A 22,355-nucleotide genomic window follows, 5' to 3' on the forward strand; every position below is an offset into this window, starting at 1 on the left:
TATTTAAGTGTAGTGATTACTAGTTTAGTAATTGCTAGTAGTAGAATATTTTTAAATTACTATGTTCTCTTACTCTAGTAATTAATGGAGAGAGGCATAAAAACGACTCTGGAGAGGCTCTAGCCAGTATTGTATTGTCTCTACTGACAATACAAAAGCCATCTTAGTCTCTCTGAGTTTCCCTAGGCATGTAAGCTTAGGCTTTGAGAACTATCTCCAGAGAGTGAAAAATGGGTTAAACCTCAGTCTTGTGAATCCTGCTCCCATTAACCTTGAGTGTGCCAGTTAGCTCAAGCCCCTAGTTGCTGGCCCAGCATTCCCATCACTTTTTGGTTAGGGAGTAAAAGAAAAAATCCTTCTGTTGGAAGGACAAACAGAAGTCCTCCAGTTATACTACTATGCTCGGCATATTCACACTTCTTCTTTCTTCTGTCTGCATGGGGAGACTTGGTTTGTGCATTTATGAAACCTGGGTATCAGTAACATTAAAAACAAATAAAGAAAAGCTGAACTGGAAACGAAATTATCAGCATGGAGGAGTCAAAGACAACTCCTTTTCCAAGTTGCCTTTTAAGTTAATAGCTGCCTGAGCATGGGACTGTAGAAAAGCCTGTCAGGTTCAATAACAAAAACTGTTGAAATAAACATTATTCTCTTCCTGTGAATGTTGAAACAGAGAGAAGTAGAATGGAGTCAGTCCCAGAGCCACAAGTCTTTCCTGGCTGATGACAGGTTACATTTTTAAGGCCAGTTTTGTGTAGCGCTCATGTCGTTTTTCTTCCTGCCATTTGCACAGTAATGTCTGTAAGGAAGATGTTAAGGAGAAGAGTTAAAGCTTGCTGTCTTGTTCCATGCAAGGTCCCAGGCTGCTTAAGGTTTTTCTTCACTGCTATAATGAAAAAGAAATATTTGCAGTTTTAAAATCTTAAATGTAATTTCTGCTTATTATCTGTAGGTTGTTATGCTCGAACATAAGAATAAGATGCTTTGGCTTCTGCACCTCTGATGTTTAAAAGCATAAGCAAAGGAAGACGCTCTCAAGTGCTAGTAGTGCATGAGTGCTCCTTGAAGTATATGTTGAGATTGTCAGGCTCACTGTTGTCCCCTCCATGCACAGAGGCTAATCTGTATATCATTATCATTATGTAGAAAACCCCTTGCTTGTTGCCAACCAGTTTAATATTGTTTCGTTTCTGTCTTCTGAAATCTCAGGTCTTGGCTCTGAAAACATATATCCACAGTCCCAACATGTGAAGATGATGTTCACTGATAATATTGGAAGTAGCAATTGAAGAAAAAATTTTTTCCTAGCAGCAATTTATGCTGCTGCTGGTTGCCACCATTGATACAAGGATTGTATAGGAACATTTTGGACTTAGAGCAAGATTTATTTTAGCCCTTTGTATTAGTCATCCCCTCCATGTATCCTCTTCATTTCGGTGATGGTTATACACACACGCATACTTTGGCACCATATTTAAAGGCATAGCTAGATTGCTGGAGGAAATTATTAATTTCAAGGAGTGTATTGTACAGAAACTTGCTGACCTTCCTGCCACTTTCACTTGAATTGCTTCTTTAAATGACTGTTATTTTGCCTAGGCAGTTGGAGGTGTTGGAGGTATCTAGAGCATCTCAGTGATAGCAACTGAACCCCAGGCTCTGCCTGAGAGCCCTGTCACTTGCAGGAGACACTGGTGCATCTGCCCAGTCCTGGGATGGCTTTGAGGGGAGGCAGGAACATATGCCGTGGTCCAGCGTGGCACAGTCGCCCCTAGACATGGAAAGCAGGACCCCAAAGCAGCTCAGAAAGAGCTCTTGTAAACATCTTTCTAATGTCAGCATGATAAACTGAAGCTTTTTTAGTGAAGAGGAACTTAGCTGTCGTTTAAGTTCTCATTGTTATACAGGAAAGGGTGCCTGGCCATAAAATTACAGTCTTTCCTGAGTTGGGACCTTAAAACTAATCTGAAGTGGAAAAAGATCATGGCATTTTTGCTTTACAGGAGCGATCTGAATCACTATACAAAAGCTGCGCCTTGCTCAGAGTTCACTGCACTACAGTGTTTCAAAATAATCCTTGCATGCACTGATGGATATTGCCTTGAGGATACAGCAAAACTACTTAACATGGCAGAAAGTTTTCTGTGCCTTCTTAGTTTGAATTTTTAGGTGAAACCAGATTAGAACAAATTTTCTTATGTTTTCTATTTATTTTGACCAACACAGGCTTATTTGTGTTTTATGCACCATAGGAAAGGCTGTAGAAGGGGATATGCTGGAAGCAGGTAGGACCTAGCTGAAGGAGCAATGAATACCAAGTGATCTCAGGGTTTTTTTTATATAGAGATGTACCTTGATATGATAATCAGATGTTGATTAAGCATTTCACAGTTCATCATAGGGAGAGGAAATGCACCAGTCAGTGACTCTCTCTTGGATTTCAGCTGTTAAATGCTGATATATAAGGAGCGCATGAATGTTCAGAGGTAAACTAGTTTCCATGTGAGGTGGTGTTCATTCGTCCTTAGGCCTGAACCTTGTGTGGACCTCACAGTTAAATCATAGAAGTGGTCAGTCTTTCTTCCTACTGTGTACATATGTCAGTGCCCTCTGTCTAGAAAAGTAGCTGCTGTCTTGTAAGTCAGAAACTTGAAATCAGAATATCTTTACTTTTCTTACTAATCTGGAAGGCAGCACTAGTTCTTGCGGGTAGTACTCCTGGGGATTGCTGCCAAGTATGTGCAAAAGTGGTGGCAGGGCCAAGACCAAGCAAAAGTTCCAGGATTGAGCTGATCAGTCCTGGTTAACAGGTTATTTAATTAAACATCAGGGTTATGTGCATCAGAAAAACATCTACAGGCCTTGCAATCGGGTTAGCACAGATTTATGCCAAACATGCATCTCGTGTTCTCCTTTCGGCTGGAGGAGCAGAAGCCGGAGCTACGGTGGAGTACTCCTCCATGCTGATTTAATGCTTTAGCAACTCCACTTTGCTGTTTAAATCTTACCTTTCCTCATGGCCATGTAAGTTTACCTATGGGATCTGTGGAGTACTAGTTTTCCTTACCAGCATTGCTAATTTTAGTCAGAATCTTTCAAGGGTTTTGTAAAAGGGGTTAATTTCAAACATTCTTTTCTGTTGTTTCAGTGGCTCTTAAATTTATTGCCAGAATCAACAAAACTGCTCTGATTCAAACATGTTTCATTATCTGTGAATATTAAACATTTTTGGCATATGGAGCAAGTACTCAGATAACATATTTACATAACTTATTTGTCTACTGTTGAAAGTCTGACCTTGTCTGGAATTTCTTGTCAGTACCTACCCTTTTTTCCTTGGTGTGACATGTTAGATTAACCATGCCTATCAATTCATGTCTGTTCACCCACAAACGGGTGAATCAGTATCTTTGAATCAGGCCACACATACACATTTTTTCCCCAATATTAGGATGAATGGGCTATGGTTAGCAACAAAGACAAACAAAAGTGCATCTGTTATTTATTATCCAGTTTGCAAACTTGAACCACTGATCAAGCATGAGTACATAAATAAAACAGTAAAAAGAAAAGAACAGAAAAGAAAAGGGAAATATGTAAAAACTATCTGGCAGCAATCTAAAGACGAGTACAACTAGTGTCCTTTGGAGCCAGCATGCCCCAGGGCTGATGAGAGAGGCATTCACTTCAGAGCTGAACAATGCTAACAATTTTGTGAAATAACTGACCTGTGTTCAGACCTCGAGCGTGTTTCCTGCAGCTAAAATTGCTGTTCCAAACATCTTGTGTCTCATGACATCTTCCCTGAGCTTGCCCACACACTTTTTCTGTGATCGAGCATGGGTTTGGTTCCATCACAGGCACTCACAGCTGGATTCCACCTTCACACTTGCTTTGTGTCATCTTAATTCTGCTGGCTCCCAGGCCCTCACTAATAACTGGTGATGATTTAGCTCAAGATGGGAATCAGGCTTACTGGACGAGCCTGGAAACTTTAAGTTTTAATACCATAATGAATTATTTTGCATTAGTGGGGGACTAGTGTTGTCTATAAGGAATGAGCTGGAGATACGCATTTGCTCACCTGTTTATCTTGTAAAATGCCGATCATTAAAGATGGGATTAGCCTTTGGCTTCTTATATGCAGCAGGGAGATTGTACTTAGTGCTTTGTTGGAAGCAACAGCTAGTTTCTTCTTGTTTTTCAGTCTCATTCTTCCAAGGCACTCGTATCACATGCAAATATTTTACCCCATGTGAACTGCTAATTTCCACTTCCCTGTGCTTGGCCCTCAGCTGATCTTCCCAGTCCCTTGTTTGGAAATTGTGTTTCGTTTCCCTCTCACAGGTTAACATCTTGTGCTGCATATAGGGCTCTGAAAAAACAGAGGTTCTTGCCTTTGATGCATGTTAAATGGGTTGAGGGTAAGTCTAGAAGGCGCCACTGGTTTGGTCCACCTGTGAAGTTTATGTTGCAGGTAGTATGGCCTGAACCCTTAAAATGTTTGCTAACATTTTATAACAATTTCTTAAAGGCTGCAAAGTCTGGCTAGAAATTGCAAGAGAGAGTGAGACTAACTACAGGTGAGCAGAAAGGGTGTTCCAAGCGCTCTGAAGGTGGGGACAGCTGATAGTAGAAAGGGCATGTGCTGAGGCAGCAGATGCGTTATTTCTCCCAGAAACTCCAAACTCCCTAAACCCATGGCTGGCTGGGATTAGAAATGCAAGAAGTGTTTCACTGGGAGCTCTGGGTTATCGTTTTGTTCCCAGGGGAATGTGTGGTGATTGTCTCCCTTGCACTGGCACCACCTTGTTTGAGTGCCAAGCCAAGCCCAAGGATTCTCATAAATCCCTACAGAGAGGAAGTTTCCTGTGCACAGAATAAATCCAACATGCTATTCCCATACAGCCCTATTAAATATCCTGCAGGTTTTTTAGGATGTAATATGTGTGGAGTGCACATGATGATAGGTTTTGCATCCAACTGTTTCACTCTGAAATGTCCTCCTGCCACTTTTTCTTGAGGGTGGTATAATCTGATATGATTAAAAATCACTGCTACTTTGTGGGTTTGCCCCTGCCCTGCAAGACATTTCAAATATTTGAAGTCCACTAAAGTCATCCTATGGGAATTTCTTCCTTGTTGCAGATACAGCATTTTTAAAGCATGAAGTAATAGACATGCTCTCTCCAGTGGTTACGTCTTGTCTCTAAGAAGCTTAGTGGTTTGTGCTGACGACAAGAAGTTGGCAGAGTAACCCATTGTATAGGCTGTCCCATTTAATCATTGTCCCTCAAGCATGTTTATGAGCTATTTAAGGGGACAACAACTTCCAGTAAATTAACAGAGCAAGATACTAACTTGTCTCTGAACATGTGGCCATTTATAGGTAGGGTAGGCAGTGTAAGGGGTATTCTGTTTTTTCTGCATGATAATAGATTAGTAATGCTATTCTCCTTTGCAGAGTTATAGTGACCTTTAGAGGCCTGTTATGCAAGGTGCCATTTACAATCTGTGTAGTACAAATGCTTCGGCTTATATCTCTTTGTGTTTATGCATGTTGCATGTATATGCACGTGTTAAATACGATAGGAGAATGATCATGAGTGAGTAGTGATTTTTCAGTCCCTTAGGTTTGGGATGCCCAGCTAAAACTCTAAAAGAAGGTGATTTTTTAAATGTCACAGAGATGCAGTTCAGTCTCAGCATAATGAAAGCAGGAGCTTTGTGCTAAGATTTTATTTAGCAGATTGATTTCTTAAAGGTGGATTTTTCATTGAAAACAGAGTTTCATGAAAAGTTGCCATTGTTTTGTCTAACTGGTAGACTGAACCTTCCCTTTATGCATGGAAAAATTGAGGAAAGTAAGAGATGGTGTGAAATAAAATTATCTGACAGTCATCCTAACAAAATAAACAAGCAAACAAAGCCAGCTGTGGCCGGTCCTCTGTAAAGGCTGCATTTCCTTCTACTTCAGCATGATCCACCCTTTTCAAAGTTTTTTGTTACTTTTTTCCTAGTTCTGTAAGCATGTGCTGATTGATCACAGATACACAGATGAATACGACCTAATTCCTGCCTGGTGGAATTCCCCCAAATTCTGCAGGCCAAGTAATAGTGTCTGCTGCCTTCTAGGAAGTGGCATCTGCTTTTGGCTGCTAAAGCAGGCTTTAGGTGACCTGCTGGTCTATTTAGAGACAGGAAGTGCCTGGTCCTCACACATGTCCCTCGTAAGATGGGCCGAGACATTGAATTTAGGAGCCAACTCATAGAATCTTAGAATAGTATGGGTCGGAAGGGACCTTCAAAGGTCATCTAGTCTACCCCCCTGCAATGAGCAGGGACATCTTCATCTAGATCAGGATCTATGTAGGATTGCTGCGTAGTTGGCAGAGAGAAAAGGGTATTTCTGAGTTTGGGCTTAGTCCTCTGAAGGTGCCTTTCTCTGTTTCAGCTAAAGCGTTTTAAGAAGGATGAGATGTAGCCAAGCTTCAGTTTAAGAAAAGATAATCATTTAGAGAAGAAAGGACCAGATTTATGTTGCTTCATGCCAGATAATTCGTTTTAGTCTTGGGATATGTTTCTGCTTTGGTTTGTTCTTACGCTGTACTTGTACAGGATGTAGAGCAGGACTATTTGGAGAATATGCCAAAAGATGGGATAGTGCAGAAACTCATACTCTCCTTTCTGTATCTCTTGCATGAATCTAATGACATCCGTCCAAGTGTCTGGTAATTCAAACTTTCAAGAAGAACAAGTACTGAATAGATCTGACTCTTCGCTGTTCTTGATTTAACATAAACCTTCTGGTTGATCTGGATCTAATTCCCATGTGAAAGATCAAAGAAAATAAATGTCAGTGGGCTTTGTGAATCTCTTACCTAAAATAAATAATGGAAACTCATTCCAGGTGACCTGGACAAATGGAGAACATCATAGTCTTAATTTTCAGTTGATATGTAGGACTACCGCTTGTTGGGTTTGAGGGAAAATCTCTCCCTCACTCTCACAGGTTTTAAGGATAGCAGCAGGACGAATTTACTCATATTTCATTGTCAGAGTTAATTTGTATTAAATTCCAATAGATTTTCTTCAGTGAATATCCATAGGCTGCAAGAAGTGAGAAGGGATTTCTAGTGCAAGGTTATCTAGACTGAAAAATCATTTTGCCAAAGCTTGGTATGTTTCACTTGCTTAAAGTATCTACTTTTCTGGACAAACGAATCAGTAACGATACAAAAAGTTTATTTTTGTACTATTTATGCTGAAGGTGGAAGAACAGTTTTGGTGTCCAGGATTGTGCATTTACACAAAGATTTCATTTATCTCATTAGTTCTGATACAAACTGTAAAACAGCCAAGTCGGCCAAAGCAACAAGTAATACAGTTACAAAAGAGGTAATGGAGTAACATTATTGACTTAAAATGCTATGCAGTGATTTATATATTTTGCTGAGATTTTTCTTCTCTGTCATAATCTTCACACATGTAGAACACGGACACCTACACGTGGGCTAGATTTAGATATGTTCGTACCCTATCCAGTCAAGAGAGACAAGTGTTTCCAAAGCATGGTTTGTCTGGCTTACTTTGGATATTTTCTTTAGGATTATTTGACTCTGAAAGTGCTTATTTCTCTCTTTTGGACTATTAATGGAAGTCCAGACATCCAGATCAGATGTAAGTGTCTTTTTATGGACAGGCTAATCCCATCTTCTTGTGTCATTGAGTTTAATTCAAAATAATAATTATGATTTATAATTGTGTTTGCAGGTTGGTCAGGACAAAGGAACCTGTTCTTTTCGCAGAAACCCCAGCCCATGCATTGTTCCCCAAGAGAATGAAAATATTTTCCACACAATATTTGCTTTTTTCACAAAGTCTGGCAGAAAAGTATTGGTAAGGAAGTCCACTTATGGTAAACTTGAACATACAGTATAGTATATCTCACAAAAGATTTTGCATGGTGTAACATGAAGAACTCAAGCAGATAGTTCATCATAGAGCAACTGTTTGGTGCATGTGTATCAATACTGATCATGTGCTGTGGGGATATTTAGTTATTTAGCGAGACGCTGGCACAGGTTGCCCAGAGAAGCTGTGGCTGCCCCATCCCTGGCAGTGTTCAAGGCCAGGTTGGACACAGGGGCTTGGAGCAACCTGGTCTAGTGGAAGGTGTCCCTGCCTGTGACAGGGAGTTGGAACTGGATGAGCTTTGAGGTCCCTTCCAACACAAACCAGTCTGGGATTCTGTGATTTTAATTATCTGATTTTTAAACAGAAACAGGAAGTTTCAGGAAGCACAGTGGGGAGGGAGTTATGTGACATGGCAGCATGTACTTGTTGACCAGAGCTCTCGCTCCCATGTTGTCATAGGCGTATGGGGCAGCAGGGCCCTGCACCATGCTTTGTGCCTGATCCATGCAGAGGGCTGATGTGCAGCAGTGGCCCTGCTCCTCCCAGCCTTGGGTACTCGCCTGGCTCAGCAGCTCTGTACGGGGCTGGATTTTACTTGGCTTGCTCTCATGCAAGTCTCTGATCTAGCTGCCTTCAGGTCTTGAAAGCTGCTGCTATTTCAGTGCAGAAGTGCTGTATTCTAGCAGTTTACTCTGTAGCTAAGTCAGCTGGTGTATTTGCTGTCACACAGTTTGTCACTGAATTTTTTCCTCGTTTGCTTAACAGCTTTTTCCATATTTCCTGTAGGACTGTGAAAGACCAGGCAGGTCCTGCTTAATTATACGCTGCAACTTAAGCTCACTAGCCAAAGCAGAGTCCTGTGATATAAGTATCTACACGCTGCTGAATACAGAGATACTGAAGAAGGTATGTGCTTCCTTTGTAGTTTGTCTTGAATACCAATTTCAGTATGCTTATGTGCACCAATGGACTCAAAACTTGCATTCCTTGCTCTCTTTACTAGTGTGTTAAAAAAAACATCATGGTGTCAAAGAAAACAGATCTATTTATCAACAGCATGTATGGAGGTGTTAATCCTAGTTATTACCCATTACCCATTAAGCCAGAAATAAATTAAGTTCAGAAATTTATACATTGAGAAACAACAAATGAGGCCCCTAATTGTATGCGTGGTGTTAAGGCTAGAGACTTCTGAAAGTTGAATTGATTTCGGAAAGTTTTCATTCTGCAAAGTGAAATTAGAGTAAGTGCATGTAAACTGTGACCAACTATCTATCATTCCTTCCATGTAAACAGACGTGTCAGGTTTTTGTAATTTTTTACTTCAAATGATTATTATTCAAAGAAGATGCATCATGACCATATTAATGCTGAGCTCGACATTTGTGACAAGAAACAAATGGTTGCAAGTTAATTCCTGTGTTCTCCGAAGCCACTGAATGAGACAGCAAATCTTTTAAATTTCTAGTGATTTATTACATTTTGCCCTGCTTTCCTTTACTTACAAAAATACTGACTGTGTAATTGTGGCAAGATGCTGCAAGGTTATGAGGGAATAAGATAATCAGAGGAGTCTACTAAAATAAACCTGTCTTTGATAGCTGCTAGATTAAAAGCATTGTAAAGAGCCCTTATTAGAAAGCAGTTCCTAAAGCGATGGGTAGCCCTGAGCTTTTCCACCTGAACCCAACCAGTCTGCTAATGTTTGTGCATAGTTGAAAACAGGAAATACAGGCAAGGCCAGAAGTTTGGGGTATTTGTTTACATGCTTCTGGAAATGCTGAAATATGTAAGCAAGTAACTGAGTGCACACAAAATGTGCTTCTGGCAAATTCAGTCCTGGGAATAGCCAGGATTCATCCCATCTACTGGGTCCTCTCCAAGATGACCATTAGCAACGCTCCTTTGAAAGACATACAGTGCTTACATATGTCTTTGGGTCAGTATCAGCAATACATGCCATTTGCTGCTTAGCACCTACCCTCCCCAAGGTGAACAGCATACAAATGACTAACTTATGAGCTGGAATGGCAGCTTATTGGAATGTGCCTGTTAAACTGCACTGTGTAAAATATAATGGGAATATATATTAATAAGGGGAGGTGTATGCTCAATATTTAAGATATTTGCAGTGCACCGATACAAATAATGAAGAAATTTTCACCTTGGGTTATACTTGAGTTTATTTATCCCAGGTTTCATGTATCTTTTTTCTGTTCCCTTTAAAAAACAAATAGGAACTTCTCTTCAGTAGTGGATATTGAGACTCCCTGTGTTGACTGGCAATGTTCTGCCTTTTGCTTTTGCAGTAAATGTGGAAAATATTAACAGGCCACATAGAAATGATGTGTTTAAAGTCCAGCATACCTGATTTTGTTTTAATCTGAGACATGTGCTCTGTTTTGTCTGTTGTAAGCATAAGGTATATGTTTTTTTAAAACAGGGTTTTAACCAGGACAGTGCTTAACTGTCAACCCAACCTCCTCTAAGCATTGTCTAGATGTGTTTACTACATTGGAAAATGATTGATGGTTTTGTTTTGAGGGGTGGTGGGGGTGCCATTTTTGTCCTCAAATCCAATTCTTCCTCTTTCTACTTCTCAGGACAGTTCATCAGTCATCCAGTTTGTCACAAGGGCAAGGGTGCGGGTGGACCCTGACCTCAGAGTTGTGGAGGTGCCCAATGGAAGCGCAGAAGAAAAACCAGTAAGTAAATCATAGAATCATCTAGGTTGGAAAAGACCTTTATGATCACTAAGTCCAACTGTTGCCCAACACTGCCAAGGCCACCACTAACCCATGTCACTGAGGGCCTCGTCTACATGGGTTTTGAACACTTCCAGGGATGGCGATTCCACCACTGCCCTGGGCAGCCTGTTCCAGTGCTTCCTAATCTCCCGTCGAAACCACCCCTGGTGCAGCTTGAGGCCTTTTCCTCTTGTCCCATCCCTTGTTCCTTGGGAGCAGAAACCAGCCCCCTCCTGGCTCCATCCTCCTGTCAGGCAGTTGCAGAGAGCGATAAGGTCCCCACTGAGCCTTCTCATCTCCAGACTAAACCCCCCCCCCAGTCCCTCAGCCGTTCCTCATCACGCTTGTGCTCCTGGCCCTTCACCAGCTCTGTTGCCCTTCTCTGGACCCACTGAATAAACCTGAAGAGAAAGGTTTCCTGATCCCAGTGGGCTGGAGATCACTGAACGCAAACTGGAATTTGTGGCTGGGCTTTGGCTGGGCTTAGTCCATGAGAATGCCCAGACTTCGTCTGGCTAGACTAGCCATAATGTGAACTGTGCTTGTGTGGTTTTGCCCTCTGTGATAACCATGCCATTGCAGTGAATGATATTATGTGGAGCAGGAAGATCTGTGTTTGTACTAGTCAAAATTGTAATACCCTTGAGGTACCCGTGCCAAAATTAGGTTTAGCTTCCTGTTCTAAGGTTAACATCTGCTCTAATCTAATTCAGATTTTTCTTTAAAATCTAGCAGAGACTTGAAACCCCAGAAAAGTCTTTTCAGGTGTGCCAGTGTGAAATATTTAGAAGTGTTAATGATATCTAGGGAGCTGTGAAAATGGGCAAGGGATTCTAAACTGCCAGAGATTCATTTAACTGTTCCATTGTGCTGAGCTGGCGGAATTTGTGTATGACCTGATGCTGCATTTTGTATTGATCTACATAAGATGTGATTGAAAATTGAAGGGGAAATACTAAAGTTCAAGGCGAACTCACTATATAGTTTTGGCTATAAGCAGAACTGTACAGGACCATGTTTATAATCTACTGGAGAATGAGGAGGTAATAGCTTTGGTTTCCTACTACCAAGCTGCCTAATACACATGAAAATTGAACAGGAGGCCACATGGAAATCAGCTTTCTTTTTGCCTGATGAGATTTTGAAGTTTAATTTCTTATTTCTTTCTCACATGAGGATCAGAGTTAATCTGGACTACTTTCAATTTCTCCTCTTGCTGTGTATTTTCAGAACATGATCTAGATGCCGTCTCTCAGCTAACCTTTTATCCCCAGTGATTGCCATTGCCACCAGCCCATGCAACCATTCTCTCCTTGACTCCATTTCAGTGAGTTCTATTGGGGTTTGAGTGTGAGAGCATCGAGTTCAACACACTTTTGAAAGACACTGACATCCCAAATTAAAGCACTTCTCAGAGATGTTGAATTTAAAACCCTACAGGCAAAGGAAGAATTGAACCTGCATCTACTTACTACCTTCAGTCTGAAAGCAGGCACACCACTACGGTGACCATCTTCTCCACCATCATGTCTGCAACCCTAGACTTAACTTTCCATTTTATTAGACCTGTCAGAAATATATATATGTATATTTTTTATCTGACAGGACACCATTTTTTCCCTTCTGTTTTATTTTCTTTGTCAGGTTTCTGGACCATTATAAGAGCATTAAAAAATAGGCTTGGCAGCTGAAACAGAAAGCATAGCTAGCCTTCCCTGGGAATGTGCCTGCAGCCTTAATTTTTAATACAGTGCTTGATTTCTCTTTAGCTCTGCAGCTTGCATAGAGCAAATCTTGTGATTTTGTGGCAAAATTTCGCTAATGACTGAAGTAATAGCTGACTCTGATACCCATGCCCCAGTTGAAATGTAAGAAGCCAGCATCTCTCTGCCAAATAGTTTGATCTGTAAACGGTTTTAGAATCTCTCAGAACGATAGGCACAACGTAAAATGTGTGGGATTGCTATTATTTCATGTTCAATATTTAGAAATGCTCTTATCTAGGAATGCGAGCTCTGCTGTATTTCATTGTTATCTAATGCTTGGAGGAAAAAAAAAAGAAAACAAAACAAAACCCCAAAACATTGTTCTTTTCCTGTTCCCGGAAAGCCTTTCATCAAGCGTTGAGTTGCAACGATTACAAAGTGCACTGTGTGTGCTGGAAAGCTATATTAATCTTCAAACAAGAGCTTGCTCCTAGTTCCTGGGAAGCCCTAGCCGTGAAGGAGCATGCTTGACATGTTGTAGCCATGTAACATCAATTTGTAATTTCCAGTCTTTTCTAATGTGAGTGCCATTTGCTCTCTCCTTTATGCTATTTCCATATGTCTGTTGGCTTCACCATTGGTATGTTTTGCATAGGGTCATGTTCAGGGAAAAATTTAAGACATGTGGTTTGGCTCAAAGTATTAATTTTTCCTCCTTCTCTTGTGGAATGCAGAAAGGAGTAGTACTTGTTGCAAGCCACAGCTATTCAGCTGGAAGTAGAGACAGGAGAGAGAAAATGTCTTTGTTCATACTCCTCCCTTCCTTTTTTGAATCTCATCCTGGATTCTTTTCAGTGACCATGGACTGCTGTACCATATCCATTTGGATAGCAGCTCTTTCTGAACAGTTGTGCATGGACTTCCTTTGAGTTTGGTTATGAAAGTGTTCCTTAACAACAAAAAACATTTTCTTAGACACTTTATCATGGTAAATTTGAAAAGGAAAAAGCCTTTTTGCCTTCTACAGCTAAATAGACTTATTAGCACATTTAAATAGTTGTTTGGAACAAGGTGCCCTTACTTCACTGGGTACTTTTACACTATAGTGTGCAATATCAATGGCAAATAGTCTGTAAAGAAGAGAAAAGGAAATCGAAGACTCGTATTTGCGATGTTAGTGTAAGATCTACCGTTTGTGGCAGGACCACCCCTATAAATATCATCTTTGTCAGAAACTCAAGTAGACTATTTGTAAGGGAGATGCAAAAGCTTATGTAAATATTTGCAAGCTGGAGAGCAGCTGTCTTTGAAATGAACCCGTTTTTAAGAAAAGATGCATTTATTCAATTCTCAGAAATCATTTCTCTGGATTTGGATATGGTTTTATGTGACTTGGAATGATATATTTTCTGTCTCTAGTTACAATAGGCTGTTTGAACTCTTACATTGGACAAGTCACATGAAGAAGGTGGACAGAGTTTGGATTTGGCTCTGTGGTGGCAGTTGTATTAACAGGAGTATATATTGGCTGAAACCGATGGTGTGGTATTTTCAGGAGGCATGCTTTCTTTTCTTGAGCATATGGGTTTCTGTGAAGGTTTGGCTCCCTTCTTCTCTGCATGTGAGGCAAAACCAACAATAAGTTCCATGAGACCGCCGTGGTCAAATACCAGATCCAAGGATTCGCATCCTGTGCTCTCTGCTTGTGTGCAGGAGGAAGAGTGTTCTTCTCTCAAAAGGCACTTCCCTCTCTGAATGCCAGTGTGGAGGGAAGAATAAGCTGGATGTCACCATGTCAGAACCAGCCAAGTGCGTCTGAGTGTCCCTGTCTTCAAATCAGGGAATGCAAAGCCGAATAGATTTTCAACCTTTCTTTTTTCCTGGGTAGAGTTCACTGTTCCCTCATTTTCAGACCAGTCACCTCATGTTTAATTTGACACAGGCAAGTGGTTGCTCTACATGGATTATTTTTCTTTTCTCAGGATTTAGGTACGTTTATGTACAGAGATACAGGAGAATGGTGTCTTTTCTGCAAGTTATCCCCAAGTATAATGGCACTTGGATGGACAAATCAGCCAGCAGTGCAGTGTGGTTTGAAACACCAGAATCATTCTGGGTGATAATAGAAAAATAAAGTAACATTTTTATCGTAAGCCAGTGCCTTCCATGGTGCTGTGGTTCATGATACAAGTGCATAATGCACATAGGTTGGAACTAGATGATCTTTAAGGTCTCTTCCAACTCTAACCAGTCTTTGATTCTGTGATTCTATAAGCAAAAAGAAATGAAAAGTTTGCAATTATGTATTTCTAACCAGTTTTTGCTGAAGTATGGTTCTCGTCTTTGAGTCCCCATGCAGCAGCGTGTGTATTCTGCAAAGGGCTTCAGCACAGTACGAACTTCAGGGTTTTGCAAAATTCCTACTCAGTTAACCTCTTAACTTCTTGCCTATACACTCTACTGAAGGGTGTTTTAAAAGCACTAAAAAAATACATAAAATTCTGATTCTTTTCAGTTTGCTCATTAAGATTATCAGAATATAGCGAATGTTTGGCACAGGTAGATGGTGAACTGGTAGATGCCCTTGTCCCATGGAGGTTCAGCATTTCAGAAAACAGAGGTAGGGTGAAGCCCTCTGTTGTTTTACAGAAGGGCAGTTACATCGTGTAAAACCCGACTGACGTGTGAGCTACGTCTCGTTAAATGGCAAGCTATGCTGCCTCCGGGACTTCCCCACTTCCAAATCCCACCAGTACGGTGTGAAATGCAAAAGATAAATATGTAACTAAAACTCCTCATATATCGTCAAGACAACTATGTTTTTCCACGGCCTTTTCCTGGCGTTTCATCGCAGTCTGAAAACAAGCCTGTAATCCGCTCCATATTTCATGACTGTTGTATCTGCTTTCTCTGAACCAGGCAGCTTCTGCCCCCCACTGCCATCTCTGGGATGTTTTCCCAAACCTATCCCGCTTATCTTCTGCATCAGTCACTCTTATCACTCCTGTCTTCTCTTTCAGCTGGGGCTGTGGGAAGTCCGTTGGGCAGGGGACTGCCTTGTGCTCCCCAACACATTGGCTGCCCTGTAGAGGCTGTGCTGGGGTGGATGGGATGAGGAGTTCAGGTTTTGCTGGAGATTGACTTTCAGAGACTGTGTGATGGCCACAGGTCAAGTGGTGAATGGCTCTCTTCTGTTTGGTAATGCCATCCTCTGCCTCCAATCTACCCCGCGGGATGACTTGCTTCCCTGGCCTCATACCACTTACTCTACTGGCTTCTTGCAGATCCCCCTGACATGTGATGTACACTGTCTGCTCAGTCTGGTTTGACTGGGGTTCAGCTTGGGTTTTTTGTTGTTGGTTGGTTGCTTCACCAAAACTCATTGCAGTGGTTACATATTAATGCAGGCACATTTTGAGAGCTTGAGAGGGATAAGGACATTAATATGTGCATCATTGCTGCTTATCTCCAAACCACAAAGCCATGAACAGAGGGGTTTTATGCTCGTATGTTGATTCCAGACTGCTAGAAGAAACTGGATGGATAAGAAGCTGTTGCTGCTCTCTACTCTTATAGCTCGAGCTGTGACTGCAAAAGCTACAGCCAAGCTATTCTAGCCAGTGTGCTTCAAACCTGAAATTTGGGGCTCTTGCTTTAGAGATGATGTATGATTTGATCTCTGCAGCTATTCCTAGTTCTGTCTTTTGGCAGCATGAAGGACATACAGGTCTATTGTGCTGGAGGTTGTGCTATGTTAATATTTACTCTCTGAGTAGTGGGAAGAAGGCACCACCTCATTTTGCATCCAGGAACTGCTTGAAAAGTCTCTTCACTAAAGTTGGCAATACTTACAATGTTAGGAGGGGTTTTTTTTCTTGTAGAGTCAGAAAGGAAAACAAATTAGTGCCTTGTCATCTAAGAAATACTCATCTGACTTGTGTCTGCAAGATGGATGCTAACCATAGCCTCCGTGAGAAATGGACTGCCACATCAGATCATCTTTCCAAGCTGGCTCAGAAATACAAGGAAGGGACAAGATTTGTGTTTGATCTCTCTGTCTGGTATTTCCCTTACACTCGTCTTGGCTATGAGAGAAACTGCTGCTTAGGAAACTTTCTCTGTTCAGCAAGATGTCTAAAGTCTGACAAACGCTTTGTGCTAATGTCTGAAACACCAGAATTACTCTTTTTGTGTGGGTGAAGAAATGGCCTATGGTCGAGAGCTATTTTGAGCGTTGTGATACTACTTATGGGAATATGTTTGGATAATGCTATGTATAGCTTCGTTCTTGCCCATTTGTTATGTTTTGTCATCAAATACCTGATAATATCTCAATAATAGAAAAAAAACCCCAGTGTGTGTAAATCAGCTGTGTTCAAATTCCTCCCCCAGAAAAGTTGTGGTCTTAATCAGGATTAGCCTGTGAAACTGGGATGAAGGATCTTTGACTCCTTCTTTATGGAACACTGTCAGGAAATACAGCTCTACTCACCTGGTTACTCTCATCTGTGCCTGTAGTTCATGTGGATGTTTACTGAGGCTGCGGATGCTTACAGAAACTGAGAAATGATTGTTAGTGAGATCCCGGGATGCTCTCCTGTCCCATTTCCCACTCAAAGCAAAGCTGTTGCCTGCACTGGCTCAGGATTCCCATGGCTTTGTGTGAGACTTGGCAACCTGCAAGAATGGAGAACCCAGAGCCTCTTTGGCCCCTGTTCCAGCGCTGCCATCACCTCCCTGTTGCAGCCTTTTCCTGAATGCCCACCTTCAGCACCCATATGGGTTGTATGGCATCACGTTCCCTTTGCTGTCTCATAAATGATGCTGTCTGAACGGTGTCACCAATGAATGGAGGTATTTCATGAGTCTTCCATGGGCCTCTTAAAGATGAGTATCTTGGGGTTGCATAATTGTATCTGACTCTAAATCTCAGATTTTCATCCAATTTTAACTACCACTTTTTTTTTTGTTTTGTTTAAGAGATTGATTTAACAATGGATATCTATGAAAGGGTTTTGACGTTTTGAAGTAAAGATGATGAAAGTGGTTTGTGAAGGAGGGAGCAAAACTCTCTGCTTTGCCTTCCAAACCAAACCAAAATAAAGCCAGACAAAGCAAACGTATTACCTTTAAAAAAAATCCCTGCTGCCTCTCTGCATTTGCTGGATATTAAATTGCAACATTTAACATAGAAATAGCCCTCACTGAGGAGAACTGGTTTTGAGTTTTCCGCTGAGAAACTGGTTTTGATTGAAATAAGAGACTGGAAATTCACATAGTGTATGTGAGCAGTATAATTTTCTCCCATTTTCTTCTTAAGGCAGATGGTTAAGGAAAGCTCTTTGTAGAAAGTATTTCCCTGCCATACATGCTATACAAATAGAAGAGAACAGCAGGGGACTGCCCTTTGCATTCCCAGAAGAACCCAGGACTGCACGCACCCTTCTCTCTTTCACACAATGTGCCTTGTGAAACACAGCAGGGACAATTTGTTTTCAATAGGATTGTATGTGAGTTGTGCCATTTTTTGTGGGGAAAAATAAGTTAACAAGCTTAGCAAACATGAGTGTTTCATGTAAAGCATCAGGGTGTTTGCAGGGCCAGGAACATGAGTAAGACAAACCACGTGAGATGTCATGGAAATCCCTGCCAACCCAAGGGATGAGCTGTTCATGCAAGCCTTTTTGCACCTTTCATGGCCCAGCACCAGAGCAAGCTCAGTGTCTGGGGTGGGATGGCAGATTGGCAGGGTAAGAGTTATTTCAGAGTGGAAGCTGATATCCTTTGGATCCAATGCATGGCTACTCAGAGTCCACTTGAAAGCTTTAAATCCCTTGCGAAAAATAGATGGAAAGCACAAAATTAAGGACACATTCCATATTTGCTTGACAGATGAAATATGATCAGTGAGGCCACCATGCAATGTGTTTAATGAGTGCAAGAGAAAACAATACAACTTCCAATCATAAAAAGCTCTTTTTCTAATTGCTTTGTAGGTGGTCTTTGAGGCTTTGCACAATCTGGAGCCTCGTGGGTATGTTGTCGGGTGGATCATTGCCATCAGTTTGCTGGTGGGAATTCTCATCTTCCTGTTGCTGGCCGTGCTCTTATGGAAGGTAAGGTAACAGATGCAACATAAACACCAAGGCTAGTCCCAGGTTAAAAAAAAAAAAAAAGTTTAAATTTATCCTTACATTTAACATTCATTTGTTTTAGGAACTAAATAATTGTCCACTCCATTACAGAAGCCATTGGTCAGCAAAGAGTTTCATATCCAGGCTTTTGTGAGGGACAGGGAGAGACTTGTAACATAGAGAAAAAGTGGAAGATTGAGGGGTTTTTAGGGCCTGGCTATTAAAAGTTGAAACCTCTGATACCATTTCAGGGCAAAGGAGGGATCCCTCTTAGAAACCTGCTGTTATCTCAAACTCAGCTACTTGGTACATCTCTACGGTTTTCGGCTAACTGAGGTTTGCCGATTTCGGGGTTTCCTGAAGATCAGGTCAACTTTTCTTGACCAGCTAAAAGATTGCATGCATCCCTAGCAAAAACCTGTCAGTAGCTACTGTTTTTAAGAGGCAAATGCCTGGAGAAGAGGAGTATCCAGCAATAAATTCTTCAGATCACTCAGAGTTCCGGATGAGTAAAAATGCCTTACGAGAGCAAGAAGCACCAGGACCTGTTAAAAGCCATCCTTCACACAATCTCTGATAAGATACAACTCTTGTACCCAGGCACTGTTACATGGTAAAACTGGGCTGATGCTGACAATTAGCAGCAGCCATCTGGTGCGGTAAATGGAAGGGTAAGAAGCTTCAAGTGTTTTCATTCCTCAGTTCCCTGTTACCAATCCATAAATTTAAAAGGCCACGGTCAAGGTCAGGGACTGTCTTTGGGAGAAGTAAATCTCAAATGCACACAATGGAACAAGTCCAACCTTATTTTGCTTCCCGTGGCAGAGGTCCAGCAGCCTGATCCGCACTGTTGAGCAGCATGTGTGCTGCAGGCTCTGCTTGCCCGCTGTGCCGGGACTGGAGGTCCCAGCCCCGATGTGCTGTGAAAGGACATAGCGCCGCAGGTCAGGAGGCTGTAAAATGGATTTACAAACCTAGGCCAAAAACTGGCCAGGCAGTTCTTATTATAGATTATACAGATGTGTGGATAGTTTTGTTATAGAGTGTAAATCTACTTCATAGATTATATAAATTTTATATGGGTTATAGATTTGAAGTAGTTTTATAGGCAGGTTTGAAGATTTAAAAGCATATACTGGCCAGGTCAAAATAGACTGTGCTTTCTATTTGGAGAATAATGTTTGACTGCAGTCTTGAATATGTTGTAACTTCTGTTTTTCTGGCATGTGTGCTTTCCGTGGCAGAAAAAGTGAAAGAAAGAAAGAAAGGAAAAAAAAAAAAAAAAGAAAAGAAAAAGGTCTGTGCAATTCAGATGGCAAAATAACCATGAGAATGGAAAAATGTGAGGTTGGAACAGGCCCAGGGTTTATGTCCAGTGACACACAGGTTTGAAAAAAGGAGTTACTGCTGCTAATACCTATATGACTGATTTCATATGGTTCATTTCCTGAAGGTAAAAAGGCACTAGATGAACTGTTTGAAAATATGCAAGGTAAGAGGAATAGCAACTTTCAGTGTGAGTCTCCATGGGAATCAGACACAAGTTCAGTTCTTGGTCTCTGTTAGGATTAATACAAATTCTTTGCTTCCTGGCTCAGTCTTGAGACTTGAGCTCTTCTGAATTTTATAGGGATCACCCAAGTGCACAGTAAGATAATTCATGTACATTCTAGTACTCATGGTGTCATTTTGTTGTATTGAGGGAAGTTCTAAGTGACAGCAACAAATAGTTCTAAGACCAGGCTTGTATAGCCCTTTCTGCATGCAGATGTTGAAGTGCTGAGGCAAAGAAAGGTGAGATGCCTTGCCCAGAAAGCCAGGCTTTGTCAGCTGCACTCCTGTACTTGATCCGCAGAGTTGCATGACCACGAAAAGAACCAATAACTTAAGGGTTTGTTTTAGAGAAAAGTGGTTAAAAGTGTGTAGCTGCTAATATCAGCCAGTATTTTCATCCAAGTCTTCATTTGGAACATAAATATACATAAGCGATACTTTGCACTTACTAGTTGCTCTATTTATTAAAGTTACTGGCGATATTAAAGTTGTCAGAGATAAAACTGACATGGGAAAGCTGCAGTCCTGCAGAGGAATCTTAATTGTCTGATTGTAAATATTTGTTAGACAAAAGTGGCCAAGTACATCCTACAGTCATTCCTAAATTTTCTGTGTGAAGAAGTAAAAAAGCCAAGCAAACTTAGAAGTTGTTTAGTTTTTAACTGTGGAATGAAAGAACAGATTTGAATTAAATGGAGTTTGGGGCATCTTAGAATGACTGATGAGAACTAGAAATGACCCAGGTTTTAGGACTAGAGTAGTAACTAAATTATATTTTTATTAAGAAATTAATTAGGACTAAACAGTGATCCTGGAAGGCAGCTGTTTACACAGAACAGAGCAGGAGCTGGAGCAAACTTATTGTGAGAGCACTGGCAGCAGTGCAGGGCTTGCTGGCAGGGATCGCAGCCCTGTGTGGAAGATACACTCTCACTGTATGCATGACTGTGTATCAGGAAAGTTCTACCTACTTATACCAAGTTGTAGAAAAATATTAGAATACATGTAGATATGTCACATTACATGCTTCTAGAATTAATGGCATTAGCAGGAGTGAGGTCTCACCGACATTCCAGCCCTATTTTGAATCAGAATAAGGTTACTGTGCATACAATAAAATGAGGATGGTAATTATTTCATTATTTGTAGATCTAAAATCGCACAGTTTAGAAAGTCCATGTCAAATGGAGGTGATGTCAAATGCCTGGTTGTTTCACTTCAAATAAAAGCGTATTTATTCACATGCAAGACCACAGCCATGTTTAAACACACAGAACAAGCTTTTGAGCGTGAGCTTGGTCAGCTTTTGACTGGCTTTCCTTCTCTGTTTATTTTAGTATTTCATGTAGACACCATGTTTCCTCTGGTTTAAGTGCGTACAGATCCAGAACAGGGGAGCAGCTTTTCCCTGAATTCTGCGAGATGATGGGCGTAAGGACATAAGAGATACCCATTGCCTATTTTGTGGGATAGCCCAGTTTTGCCCTGACACTTGCGGTTATTCCCATCTTATTCTTCCCCTCCAGATGTCTTTGTACAGGCATCCATGGGGATGTGGGGATGTGCTCCCAATGTTGCCAGTTCCTCCGCAGTGCAGGTCACTCTCTGTGCTCGTGCCTTGCCTATGATGTCTCATGTGGACAAGGAGCAGGAGGGGCTTTCATGCTGTTGCCCACAGCAATACATCTTGCTTTTTACTGCGGAGATTGGACTGCACCTCCTTAGGGGCCTCCAGATGCTTGTGGAGAGTGGAAGCAGGGGAGGAGGTCGCTTTGCTTCAGGCCAACTACCCATGTGCTAGACGAGCCCATGGTTTCAGAAGCACTGGCAATAGTTCAGGAGGAAATGATGGTCATGGCCGGATTATTTTGGGGAGTGCTGTCCCACACACACTTCCTTCAGTTGTTAGGACTGCAGCCATGCATGGGGACAAGGTCCCCTTTGGGCATAGTGGATTTATGTACGTGTAAACCAGGGGAGAACTGGCATACACCATGCAAATGAAAAAGTGAAGAGTAATATAACACAATAAATATTCGGTTAATAGAAATGCTTTACAATGCTGTGGATTGAAGTTTGAACTGGCTTGAGTTGTGCAGTGAATTTTTCAATCCGTATCATTTTAGATAAAGTGCACAGAAATTAAAGAAATGGGGTTTGCCCAGAGGATGTCAAAGAGGGGATGTGTCAGTGAGTACCAGACTGGACATCTGGGCAGCTGGGTGATCTGTGGAGCTGGTTGTGGAAGTGATTTGGAAATCAAAGATTTTATATTCATTGCAGTAACATTATTT

General features: G+C 41.3%; 1 protein-coding gene across 2 annotated transcripts in view; it reads left to right on the forward strand.

Moving 5' to 3' along the window:
* ITGA9 (integrin subunit alpha 9) overlaps positions 1-22,355 on the forward strand; it is a 218,425-nt gene that overhangs the window by 179,748 nt on the left and 16,322 nt on the right. For both annotated transcript variants that reach the window (XM_030498820.1, XM_030498830.1), the window contains exons 24-27: positions 7,777-7,902; positions 8,707-8,826; positions 10,524-10,625; positions 18,370-18,489. In XM_030498820.1, the coding sequence (XP_030354680.1) occupies positions 7,777-7,902; positions 8,707-8,826; positions 10,524-10,625; positions 18,370-18,489 (468 nt within the window). The remainder of the gene's footprint in view (positions 1-7,776; positions 7,903-8,706; positions 8,827-10,523; positions 10,626-18,369; positions 18,490-22,355) is intronic.

This window comes from Strigops habroptila, chromosome 1 (assembly GCF_004027225.2).
Source record: "Strigops habroptila isolate Jane chromosome 1, bStrHab1.2.pri, whole genome shotgun sequence".
Lineage (NCBI taxonomy): Eukaryota > Metazoa > Chordata > Aves > Psittaciformes > Psittacidae > Strigops > Strigops habroptila.